This window comes from Arachis duranensis, chromosome 8 (genome assembly GCF_000817695.3).
Source record: "Arachis duranensis cultivar V14167 chromosome 8, aradu.V14167.gnm2.J7QH, whole genome shotgun sequence".
NCBI classification, from domain to species: domain Eukaryota; kingdom Viridiplantae; phylum Streptophyta; class Magnoliopsida; order Fabales; family Fabaceae; genus Arachis; species Arachis duranensis.
In genome coordinates, this window is record NC_029779.3 from 14766048 (window position 1) to 14779694 (window position 13647).

The 13647-nt window shown below is 39.7% G+C and overlaps 1 protein-coding gene across 1 annotated transcript in view; it reads right to left on the reverse strand.

Annotated features, from left to right (window-relative positions):
• Nucleotides 1–578: 578 nt before the first annotated feature.
• The window catches only part of LOC107461024 (E3 ubiquitin-protein ligase UPL1-like), a 15094-nt gene continuing 2025 nt past the window's right edge, over nucleotides 579–13647 (reverse strand). The window contains 14 exon segments of the mRNA XM_021128873.2: nucleotides 579–853; nucleotides 993–1099; nucleotides 1392–1531; nucleotides 1666–1891; nucleotides 1980–2060; nucleotides 2159–2305; nucleotides 2389–3487; nucleotides 3797–4059; nucleotides 4149–4423; nucleotides 4691–4895; nucleotides 4966–6284; nucleotides 6424–13003; nucleotides 13140–13343; nucleotides 13423–13518. Coding sequence (XP_020984532.1) covers nucleotides 751–853; nucleotides 993–1099; nucleotides 1392–1531; nucleotides 1666–1891; nucleotides 1980–2060; nucleotides 2159–2305; nucleotides 2389–3487; nucleotides 3797–4059; nucleotides 4149–4423; nucleotides 4691–4895; nucleotides 4966–6284; nucleotides 6424–13003; nucleotides 13140–13343; nucleotides 13423–13518 — 10845 coding nt within the window. The 3' untranslated portion in view covers nucleotides 579–750.

A 13647-nucleotide genomic window follows, 5' to 3' on the forward strand; every position in this document is an offset into this window, starting at 1 on the left:
GAAAAACAGATAAAAACGCTCAAACCAAGCACATCGTTAATATTTCTATTAGATCATTTCATTTAAAAAATAAAATAAAATTCAGATTATATTTCTACTTTTAAAAAATAAAAACCTCAAATTATTAAATTATTCTTAGTTTGACAAAAGTAATAATTTGTAATTGTCCCATAACTTAATTATCCCAAAAGTAATAAAGTCAAACATGAATTTAATTTTGATATTACTAAATAATTGCCCGCAGACATTGAGTGTTTTCTTGTTATATTATTTGTAAATAATTAAATATGCATTTCACATGCTCCTTAACATGTCATTCAAATGAAGGAAATAGGATAGTTGATTGCCTTATGTGCATGGAAATTAGTAGACTCAAATTTGAGAGACAACATTTAAGTACTTCGTTTTATTCTTTTTATTATTACTATTATTAAGATGAATCTCCTACTTCAATTTTGAAGCAAAAGTCCAATACGTTCAACACATTAAAAGTTTAAAGACTTTCTTCGATTGGTGCGTGGCGTTCATTACAAGATCAAATGATTTTGGTAAAATAAGATGTCATAAGGGGTCAAAACTTTAATTGAAAAATTGCCATAGGCATTTCCCATTGCAAAATATAGGACTGTACAGCATATTAACATTGATATAAAACTTGAAATATTGTAACCTGTACCACTTTAAAAATAGCTTCTAACCTAAAATGTAAAAGAAGTATTTTGTGCCCTATCCCCTCCAAACACCAAAACCCTAACCAAACCCAAATCCTTCATTTGCTTCATGAATAGCAAGCAGTAACCTCTCCACTAAATGTTGTTTAGATGGATACTCTGGCAAATCTAGTTGATTGAAACTGCATAAAGAAGAACCAGTGTCAATTAGTTCAAGTCCCACTATGTGATCCATCAAATCATGAAAATATACCCATTAACCAACAAAACAAAAACAGATAATTTTTTTAAAAAGAATATATATTTTCTTAAATGAAGTACCAAGTATGTGCAGAAGGCAAGTGATCTGGACTTCCATATGCCTTGTGTATCTGAAACTTCTGGGAGCCAGAAATTCCTTGAAGGGCGCTAAAACCCTCCAAGGGCACCTGAAATGTTGGTAGCAAAATTCAGAACCCGCCTTATTATATTATTCATCATCCAACAGTTCCCACTTTACAAAATAAAAGTACAAGATCTATTATTCAATTTTCACAGGAATGATAATATTATCTTCTATGAGAAAACAGGGACTCTTGCATATTGTCAGAAACAAAACTGTCAGCAGGTCATATCTCAATCCCGTTTGTTATGAGTATCAAAGAAACACACCCTAATTATAATGTGCTATTACTAATGAATGGAAAATGTTTAAAGGGCTGAAACCTGAAATAAATATACCTTGGATGTGCCAGTTACAAACTGCAAAAGTCTAGCCTTGTCTTCTTTGCTGAAACCTTGAACAACTTCCCAAAACCATTGGATAACTGGTGATCCAGCACTATATCCAGAATATTCTGTATTTGCTCTCAAGTCATCCACTGAAATAAAATGTCAAACTGATTGTAAATCTTCCCATTCCAGAATTTAAAAGACTTGTCAAGGTAGACAGTGTTGTGATCTTGGTTGCAAAAAAAAAAAGGATAATGACAGCATGAAAGGTGGTAAGACTCACAATCAATATCAGGTAGTCCGCTGATCAATAATTCTAGCTCTTTATCACGGAATATTGATATCAACTCCCTGGGAATCAATTCATTAAACCCTTCCAAGAAAGCATTTATCTGAGGCCGAATAGCAGTGGTCAACCGATGCTCAGCAACCAAATCAACATATTGATGCTTATTTTCCTCTGTAACTTTTATATTCCGTCCACCGGGTATCAACTCATAATCAGTCACCTAGACAAGTTCATCAAAATTAGACAATTAATAATACACGATTCAATACATTACTAGTGTCTCAAAGGATTTTCAGAAAGCTCAGTACTTCAGTTCTTTCATATAATATCAACTTTTCTTCATCTGCGTCGATGCTAAAGGTAAGATCTAGAACGTCACTGATATCATTCTGCAACCATAGAAAAAGATAGAGACAACTTAACAACATGCAGTAAGAATTGAGTGATGGGGTGGGGTGAACAGAATAACCAAAAAATAAGCACTTGCCTCTAGCATCCATTTCAAGTTTTTGAAATAGTCTGGATCAATGGCTTCAATGTCATGATATGTAACTTTGACACCTAGGATGTGTTTATAAAATGACCGAGTAAAATGCACATCCAATAACTGACCATCAAATAATGCTTTTCCAACCTGGATAACACAGAATAGGCATAAGAAAGAAGCATATCTATGAGAAGCAGGTAACATTCAAGAACATTTGCAAAAGAACTTACCACTCTGCCCACAAATTTGAAATAAGATAGATGTTCTGTTTGGTAAACAGAGTTCGGGTTTGGCTGAAACGTTAATTCATTTCCCACTGTAGTGAAAAGCAGGGCTCCTTTGTCAAAAATAACTCTGGACAACAACTGATACCATTCCCTTGTAAGCCCGCCTGCATCAATACCTTCCTCCCCTTGAAAGTGAACAGTCAACCTTCCCTTCAAATCATGAGTTGATCTCATGCGAAGCTGGTTATAAGAATCTTCTAGAACATATGCCCTTCTTACTGAGATTCTTAAAGGGCTATGGTGATGCTCATGCTGATGCTTAATTTTTGATCGGAAGTGAGAACGCTTGTTATCAAAATCAATAAATCTTGGAACCTTCAACATGAGGGAAAATGATTTCTCGAGTAAGCCAGGATTCTGCCTAATAAAAGCATTTAGTAGCTTTCTGTGCTTCTCTGAAAATTTGACAAAAGAAGCATGTTTTTCATCTATTTTCACAGCAGGTCCAGATGTTTTCTGCTGACTAGCAGAAGCACTTGCATCTTCAACATCAGAAATAACAGGAACACCTAAGTCATTGATAGGACCTGACTGTGCAGGATGCAGCTTCTCACAAACCACAAAGAATGATTCTATGTATGGTAAGATATTTTGAGAACCAGCTGGAAGTGAAGGCATGGCACCAGGCAGTTTATTCACAGAGGTCCTAGAAGGAGTGAAAACCTGGGATGCAGACTCAGAATAAGATTCTATCTTGCTTATGCAACAGCTCAGCTCTTGCCATAAGGGCTCTAATGCCTTATTGATCTCCCAAACTTCAGAAAGAGCAGGAGTTATTCCATCATTCTCTTTCTCGGACAATGAGGTGACAAGAGAACTCAAGGCTTGTAAGACTCTCAAAATTGTGGCTCCATCAGTTGATGTTGTACTAAGAAGAGCCTTCATTGTTTCACTGAAGACTCGTAACTCATCCCTTGCAGATGAAGTTAAGTTCTGAACTGCTTCTGCCAGCTCCGTGACAAAAAGCTGACATTGAGTCGGAGCAATGGCCACCAATTTCTTCATTACATCCCCAACAAGACGATATGCATTATCCGACAAACTGGAAGAATTTCAAGAAACAAAAGATTGACTCAATCATTTATAAATTACAGAACATATTTTTACCGCAATGATAGCTGGACCATTTGGTCTATAGATTATTGTGTAATAACAAAAAGTACCAATACCAAGATCCAAGCGAAGAACAAGGAACATTGACAAAACACACACACAGACACACACACCCCATTTGATCGACAGATTATTGTGTAATAACAAAAAGTACCCATACCAAGATCCAAGTGAAAATAAGGAACATTGACCAAAAAAATGTAGACAGAATCTAGAAAGCACAAGACCATAACAATACCCATCTAGTGCGAGCAGTGAGCACAGAAGCCGAAGCTCAGCTCGTGGCAGGGTACTCAAGACTTGATGAGACTGGCCTTCCTTAGTACCAGAAGATGTGGATTTGGAGGAACCATTGACATCAGAAGATGCATCAAGAACAGTATTTGCATCTGTTGCAGAGATTTGTGAATCCAGTACCGGTTTAGTAGAAATCTGGGATTTGTCAGATGAACTAGACTTGCTTCCAGCACTATTGATGATAACATCCAGCAAAGTTAGCAGCTGAAAACAGATATACAGCAAATAAATCAGAATTCTTTGCGAGTACACAATTAAATGGGCAGAAGATACCAGTAAGACCAAACCATCACCTGCTCAAGATGGGCTATGCTCCTCAAGTAAAGGGGTTGTTTCAAGAGACTCAAAAGCATTGCAATGGATATGTATCCATCATTAGCGTCATCTACATCTATTTCATCATCAACTATAACGGCTTTGCCACGTGAAACATGAGCAGCATTATTTGATCCTCTTAAGGCAGGATGATGCAGCCTATACTGAAGCAAAATTTTTGCCACATATGGATGATTGCAAGCAAGATAAGTGAGAGTTTCAAGTATTCGCCGAGAGAGCAATGGTGGAACTCCTATAATCAATCAGATACACAAGGTAACACACTCTTTGCCACTATATGCCTGAATAACAATTTATCTAAGGGAATAAAGCATCTTCCGAATAATTGATAAAACACAAATGGTGACTCAAAGTGAAAAGAAATTAGCACAATAAGACGAATTTCCTACCAGATATGACAAAAACCAACTGAACAAGGACAAAACATTCATAGAATCAAAAGCAGGAAATTATTAATAAAGACAACATAAAAATAGACAGCGATATCATGTTTTCTTACCATCAAAAGATTGAGGGCGCGAGTACATTACATTGCTCTGACAACCATATAGTCTGTACGGCGGTTCAACTGCACTAACATTACTGGTGGGCTTCCTCACATCCAGCATTAGTAAGTCCATCAGAATTTTTACCAGAGAAGTTCTGGTTTCACTATGAGCACAAAGATGCAAAAGAAGCTTCTGCAATTGACCCTTATATAGTGGCTGCCCAAAAAAAAAGGTTATACAAGGTTGTGCTCACTATGAAGGACTTGCTACAATCACTAAATGATACCTGAACTATGCGAAATAACCGAATCAAAGCATGCAAAGCTTCAGTGTCTACTAAAGGTGCTCCATCAGCTTCAACGACCTTAGCTCCACCAGTCCTGCGCAAAGTATTGCTTCCCCCTGCTCCATCCATGCCAGAACCAACACCCTCACCCCGTCTTGAGGTCTCACCTCGTCGATTTCTTGGATACATACCAAAGAGGGGCCTGCTGTATCGATGTGCAAACCTCTCCCGCAGCATATTTGCTTCAGCAACAAGAGCAGGTGTAAGGTTTGCAAGGATAGCATCAGATGATGTTAAAAGAACCTGCAGAAAACCAAAAGGAAAGTCAGAGCCAACATCCTTATAACAAAACTGGAATCAACCTTGCTGTTGAGCCAGAACTTCAGCTCGAATGTCTGGGGGAAGAGCTGCAAGGAACTCTGGATCAATATCCCCAGTGCTTTGAGATTCAACATTTGATGGTTGAGCCACTTGACCCTGCTGAGCTGAGAGAACTTCAGCCCGGAGCTCCTCAGGAAGAGCTTCCAAAAATGCAGGATCAATTGCTCCGGAACCAGCATCACTATTCACTGGCTGCTCTGCTGCAGGACCATTTTGATCTGCATCTCGGCTTGAATTTTCAGAAACCTCAGTAACACTATGGAGTGATGAATCTCTCCCACTAACTGTAGAAGAATGACCAAATGGCATGTTTACTCTTCTTGTGCGCACAGCATGCAATTCACCTGCTAGCCTATCTGCAGAAACTTGCCTTTCTCCACCATCATCATGACCATCAGCACTTCCAATTTCAACATCAAGGCTCCGAAGACTTTCACCAAAAGTTGCCCCACTACCACTACTCTCTTGGCTCACAGCTTCAACATCCCGCACAGATGTATCATTATTCTCAAACTGCATCTCAACTGCCTGTGAATGAGTGCTTGATACATTAGCTTGCAGAGACCCATTTCCTGCAGATCTGATATCAACATTGTTGTTATTATTATCAACTGATTGAGGAGTCACCATTCCACTTTCCTGATTTGCATTATTTTCAACTGGGGATTCTAGCCTTGAACCTCGTGAATCTTGCATGTGACTGACATCAGCCCTGCTGTGAGGACCAGTTTCTGCAATGCTTTTATCAGATGACTTTTCAGAGGCGGGTTGCCTCAATTGAGAGACAAGCAATTCCTCAAGGCCCTGTGGTACAACACCAGCATTGATCACACCTTGCAGGTTATTATCGCTCCACAAGTTTGAACGATGACCGGGTCGTCCAGTCCTCAGTGATCGAAAGATACTATCTAAAGCTGTTGAGCTTTCCAATCTATTATCTACAATTTTATTATTATTTTGGAGGGAGGAGAGGGATATGCAAAGAAAATTATCATTATTGAAGAGATGGAAAAACAAAAGAAAAACCATTATTAGAATATAGCATCAGAAAGTTAAGAAACTCGTTAAGGAACTAACCTGATTGCCCAGTAGGCAGGTGGAATGATGAAGGAGGACCAACCAAAAGTGGGTGGCGTGAAGGAGTAGCAGCATCACCAGTTCTGCCCAAAAGGCTGTAGATAGAGGTTGTCCTCCCTGGACGTCTAGATCCAAAAACCTCTACTGGCATCACCTGAAGAGCTTCATTTGGAAAACTATTCTCTCTTCCAAATACCTCAATATGGTCAAAAACATTAATTCCATTAATGCGCTCCTCAAGTCGCAATATTACTCCATCCTCATCATCTTCGTCATCCTCATCTTCTTCTTCTTCCATCACCTCATCAAAATCATCATCATCCATCTCGTGATCATCTTGATCTGTGTCAGGATGAGGCATGTGATGGTCTTCTTCCAAATTATTATGTTCCTCATCATCCTCGTCATCATCATCTACATCTTCACCCTCTTCTCCAGACATATCATCTTCTTCCTCATCTTCCTCCTCCTCCTCTTCCTCCTCCTCTTGTTCCAGATTTTCTTGGCCACGGGGTTGAATTTCAAACTGTAAACCAGCATTTCCAACTCCATTCTCATGACCTCTGGCATCCTCAACAGTTTCACGCATGTACTCATCCTCATTAGTAGGAGCAAAGCCCCCATCAAGATCTTGATCATGTTCCATATCATCGGTAACAGAGTCAGATCCACCATAAGACTGATTAGCATTGTAAGACTCGACTTGAAGTGTATCATGATTGTCCTGAGATGCAGTTTCCATGGACTGAGATGCATCAGCACTATTATCTGTTCTTATGGTTTGAGTAAGATCAGAAGGCTTTGTTGAACTATCACCTTTTCCTGCATTAGAATCAACTGACTGGACATGCTCCTTGGTTACCAACTCAAGAGCTTTGACAATACCAGTGGCAACTTTAGATGACTCAGAATGGTCCAAGTTCAACACTTGGAGAGTACGAGTAAATGATTTAACCAGACCAGCCTCCATAAATGTGGCAGAAGCCTCTGATGAGATGCTTGAGCCAGCAGGTGTACGAGAAGCTAAAATATCATTAAGTAGATCAACATACACCTGAATTTCATTGCCAGGTGGCTTAACACTGCTACATGAATCAACAAATTCATTCATAATATGATTAATCTCTGTAAAAATCCGCTTCCTTGCCTCTGAAGATCGAACACAAGCAGCCACCATAAACTGGTTAGCCCTAGTTGCTAACTTCTGCCTCCAATCACCATCAACTTTTTTATCCTTCTTGGAATTCCGAGAGTATAGAAGAAAATTATGGAGAATATGGTAGAATATTCCTCCCATGCAGAAACCAACATGACTCTTTTGATGAATACCCCTAGTGTTGCTCAGTTCAGCATCTCGGCGAAGAAGAACATGGATAGAAGGTGAATACATCATCAAAATCTCTGTCAGAAGCTTCAAAATAAATACTATCTTTGCAAGTGATGCAGAAGCTTCCAGGCTGTTCGTTTCATTCCCTGCAGACATAGTGGCAACTGCTTTTCCTTTCCCCTTTGAGGTACATACATCAGTGTCCATGTCACTTGATGTTGAGGTGCCACCAGTGAGGTCATCCTTCAAAGGAGGGACAACAAAAGTACATATAGATTCAAGAAGAAGTTCTATCACATTAAAGAAACTTTGAATAGGTTTTCTATGACTTTTGATACTTCTTGAGTTTGAATCGATACTTCTTCCATGAGCATTTGTAGAAGCTGATGGATTTGTAATTCCGGAACCAACATTCCCATCATTATTCTGAGCTTTTTCCAATGATTTGTCCTTTTCCTTTTCTTTCTCCTTAGCTTTGTCTTTATCCCGATCTTTCAGCAAGACAATGTATGGCCTTTCACCTACCATCTCAACTTGGCAAACTGATTGAGCAGCTTGCAGAAATATGATGGGATCACGAGAAATAACAGAAGCTAAATTTATCAGGAAATTGCGAGGATTAACTCTTCCGTTGGGATGGCGGTTAGATGCAAGTGCAAAACTATGCTTTATCTCAGATTCCATTGCTTGCTGCAGGGTCTGGGGATCTTCAATAACATGACGAACAATATTAGCAGCAACATTGTCAAATCCAGGGAATAGGCTACTGGTTGGCAAAGAAAGAAGCAGCCGTAAACCACCAGCATTGAAAAAGGTAAGAGCAACAGAATGATTCCTTGTAAGATTGGAGCATAGTAACAGAACAGCATGCATTGTATCTGAGGGAAGATGGTACTTCATACAGCTACAGGCAATCTCAACAAGTCTCTTCTGCTCATGTATATCTGCATACTTTGATGACAGTCCCAATGCAGATTGCAATTTGTGTTGTTTATCTTCATCAATGGTAATTGATGTCTGCTGGATACTCACCACTTCCTTCTTCAAGAGCTCTGCAATTTCAGAATTCAATTTTGGATCCACTTGCAACAGCCGGTCTAATGCAAGAAAAGCAGCTGTGACCCACTTTGGAACTAGATGTTTATCCCCACTATCAAGACTAGAATCCCACTGGCAGAGAAGATCCGAGGCAATCTTGATTAAACCATTCTTCGCAGCAGCTTCCCGTGCTACAGAATCCTCATTAAGAATCAGAGCGAGAACATGAAACAGAGAAGCAAGCGAAGTATTATTTCCATTACTAGAAACCAACCCACAGTCCTTGATCCGGTCAACAATAAATGTGATAACATTAGATCTGTAGTGACCATCATCCCGAGAGCATATCATCACCAGTAAGTCACGAACAGGAAATGCAAGGTGTTCTTTCTGTAGAAGTTTTGTGCAAGTTGATAATAACTCATCAACATGAGGAAGTTGGACCATGTCTTCCTCAAGCTGTTGAAGATCATCATTTACAACAGCATCCTTCATGTCTGATTCAGCCTTCCCAAGGGACATGGCAAGTGCACGAGCAAGTTCGTCATCCTCTTGTGTCTCTTCTGGATGGGTAAACAACCACTCCATTGCCAACTCCACACTATTTGACCCAACCTGCCTCAAAGCTTCCTCTGCTCTAGACCTGGAAAAACCCATCTCTACAATGGTTGAAATAGCTGTTTCATTCGGAGGAGGCCCAGTAATTCGAGCACTGCTGCTTCCATTTATATTTTTCACCTCAACCCCAGAATAAACATGTTTAACAATGGAGATAACTGTAGAAATAAATTCATTAGTACAATCAACAAAGTGGGGATGAGTCCAAACTGGAAGCACAGCCTTTAACACCATGGATTGGAGGACCTTAACAAATGTGTCTGCATCCCGCGGGAAAGGAGTATTGCCACTTGTAAGGGGCTGAGCAAGCAAGTGCTTTGTGGATGAAGATAATATAAAAGAGGAAGTCACTAGATGGTCCATAAATTTACCATAACTAGCTAAAGAACCATAAATCCATGACTTATCTGTTTCTTCCTTGAAATCATGGTTTGCATGCACATCATCAGTTTCCATAGGCGATGCAGCGGTACAATTTACCGTGAGGAGCAACTGACTAGTAGCTTCAAATGTGGTCAACACAGATTGAATTACTCCATGCCCATACAAGCAATTCAGCATAATTGGATTGCAAGTATCTGGCCTCTCCATCAGTATACTGTCCAAAAAATCAATCACTTTACCAAAATAACGACATTTTGTTGATATAGATGCTTCAGTCCCTGAATATGTTACACGTGCACCAAAATTCATGTGATCTAGAGCAACACAGGCAAAAGTAGAAGCAACTGATTTTGAAGCAGGATTCACATTGACAATATCATCACGTCGGCGAGAAGGTAACAGCATTCCTTTTCCCAACTCTTGGAACAAATGGGTAATGTGAAATGAAAGTGAGCTGACCATGTCACAACAAGAGGCATAATAAGTCCTTTGCTTGTCATATTCCTTCCTATTACTGGCCCCAGAAGTATCCACAGACCCAGAACTATGCAATTGATCAATGGAACCTAACTGCATGGTTGAAGGACCAACAGAACCAAGTCGGTTCTGAGAACCAGTTGCACGACCCAAATCGCGATACAGGTTTATAAGGTCAAAGAACTGTGATTCAATACTCCACCCCGAAGTCCTCCTTCTCAGCAATGGATCAAGAAACTGCCTGAAAGAACTGAACCTTTGATCTTCCGTTTCATTTGGATCTACTTCTGCCTGTTGTGAGTCATCAGAAGGACAAGCAACATCGCTCTCAATATCAAGCTTTGTATTTTCAAGCAAAGCAATTTGCCATACAACTTCACGATGGACACGTCCAATGTCTTCAAGCACATCCTTACTGTCATTTCCAAATTCTGTAAGCAAGGCAGTCATCCAGCGATTGTCTTTTGACGCTGCAAGAAAGAGAAGGAACTCAACTAGGAAAAGTGATGAAAAGATACTGCTATCATCTGTCATCCTCGGATCCAGCAACAAAGATCCTGATTCCCCTGAAGCTGCACCAAACCCAGCCAGTGCTTTCTTCAAGTGTTCCCTAAGAGATGAACAGAATGCCCGTGCCAGAGGTGCAGAGTGATGTTGAGCAAACCCCTTAAATACCATGGTGCTATGCAATGCAATAGACATGCCATCTGACGATTGTGCAATAGTTGGTCGTAATAATAACGTCAATAAGGCTTCAATTCCTGATTTTTCCACAAATAGTCGACATGTTTCAGAATTTTCCATAGTCCGATGAACCAATACCATCAAGTGAAAGATGCACAGCTGAACAAACTGCTCATCAGTTACCACTTCAGCAGCAGAATCTACAGTGTCAACAAGGCCGCAACTGCTTTCATTTTCTTTGTCTACAGAATCTGTTTCCATTGCACTGCCCTCATTATCCTTTCCCGAGGATCCTGTTTCATTACCATCTCCGAAGGATGTGATCTTATGGATAATTTCAATGATAACATCAACACCAGTACTTCTCATTGAAGATACATGACGCAGAAGTTCCTCCACAGAATTTGCCAGAGGAACAATAGCATCATTCATGGCTAATACATATTTCTTGCTTGTGAAGACTTCAACAAGGAAACGCAGAGATGAAGTTTCTCTAACCACCTCTAAGCCTTTGGCATTGAGACAAATGGCTCCAAGACCATTTGGAATGCATGTCAAAGCTTTCGATGAAGGAAGTACTCCAGATGCAACTGAAGATAAAAAAGCATCAGGAAGACCCATTTCATGCAGAGCTGAAAAACATGTTGGATCTTTGTGGATTATTTCACTCATTACAGTAACAGCTGAATAATAAATGTCACCGCCAAACTTATTCACATTTGCAAAAATCAAGGCTAACGTAGCAGGTAATGAACTGTCATGTGAATGTGGAGATCTAGTATTGTTTGCAGGGGAATATGTTGCAGAACCAAGTGCCTTAAGGGAGACTTTTATGAGCCTCTTCTGCAAATACAACTGGTCGGTACTATTTTTTGAGCTTTCACCAGTGGGCATCACGTTATTTTCTCCAATCAAACCAATGACCCTGTGAACCTCTATCTGTAATCTTTGAGCCAAAAGCTCAATACCCCCCAACTCCTTAAACAAAGATACAGCTGAGCTACTGTAATCCATAAGCTTCTGAAGGGTTTTCACTGCAAAACAGACAAGATGTATATGTGAAGGATCAGAATCCTCAAGCAGTGGCAGGAATGTGGGTACCATGCCAGAGCCTCTAATATTACTGCCAGAAGAAGAAGTTGACACAACATGGAGCAGGTAGAACTGAAGAAGTGCCTCAACAAAGGCAAGGGAGGATGGATCACTAGAACTCTTCAATGATAAAATGGCCCTCTGAAGCACATTCAGGAGTATCAAACGATTCCCTCCAGCAAAATTCATACTAGATCCACTGAGTATCCTTGCACGATCATGGGAAGACGTATATGCTGCTAACTGAGCTCCTAGTGCAAGCATTACGAGTGTTCTAATAGATCCAGAAATGGTCTCCTCAGATCGTACAACTCTAATCAATTCATTTGTATACTCTGGTTCATTAGCAAAAAAGGACACAAGCTCATCATGAGCATCACTGGACTGGACAAGCACAATAAAAGCAAGAAGACAAATCCTGCTATACAGCCTGCTTATTCTTGGAGACTGAAAAGCGTGAGCATATCTTATTCTAGTGAGCAATGAAAATCGTAGTTCAGGAGGAACGTTATGCTGCTCAATACACTGCTTCAACAACAACAAGTCATCTTCCTTGCGCAAATGCAGATCTGGGATATTTATAACTCTCAAACTTGGGGAAATGGCATCTACACTGTGTTCTTTGCTTTGGGCATTTGGTCCATGCAATTCAAAGTAAAGGGTAGAACCTATGCGGTAGTTGGATTGGTCACAACCATTCTGCACATCAGAAGGGAACAAACACAGTGCTTCATCTTGGGCTTTCTCATTTGCCATAATACAGGAGAATAATCCCAACCCCTCCTCTTTGCTTCCCCACCCTTGCGCCAGGGACAGGAGATAACTATTCACTGAACCACAACCAACCATTTTTGCACTTCCATGAAGCTTTGAGAGATTTATTTTTACAAGTGCAGAAAGAGTTTCTAATGAAGCAATAAGAATTTCAGGATCCGTTGATGCTAGTAGCAACTTGAAGTGCTGGAAAAAAATGGTGAGATATCAGAAAATATAAGTTTTAGATGATAACAAATGAATCATTACTAAAGTAGTACAAGAGTGGAATGAGAGGGAAGAAAATGAATGAAAACTGAATTTAATTCCCAAAAAAGCTTACCTCTAAGCCATCAAATGAACTTTTGTTTGGACAGTTCTCCAAAATTATTTGCATCACTCGTAATATTTGCAAAATTGCATGTTTGGGTAATGGTGTGTCATCTTCTAGATTACCCAACAATGTTAGGTCATTCCGACATGATAAATATGTCTTGAAGTATGTATCAAAATGAAGTAACAATGGCCTCCAGTGATGAAAATTACCCTGAAGTTCAAGAAATATATTAGTATGCTATGGGGAAAAGAACATCTCCCACGCAATAAAATCATCATGCTATTATTACCTTATTGTATTCCCACCAGAAGCCAGAGAGTGGTATAGCAATATCTTGTAATGGACATTGAATGACCCTCTCAATGAATGCTTTGATCTTGGGAGGCTGAAACCAATTACCAAATTCAGATTAAGTTATGCCGATGGCAATATAAAGGGAATGGAAGAAGATAAGCTAAGTATCATTGCTTAAAACAAGAAAAATGTCAGCACCACACATTATATTTATCCAAAG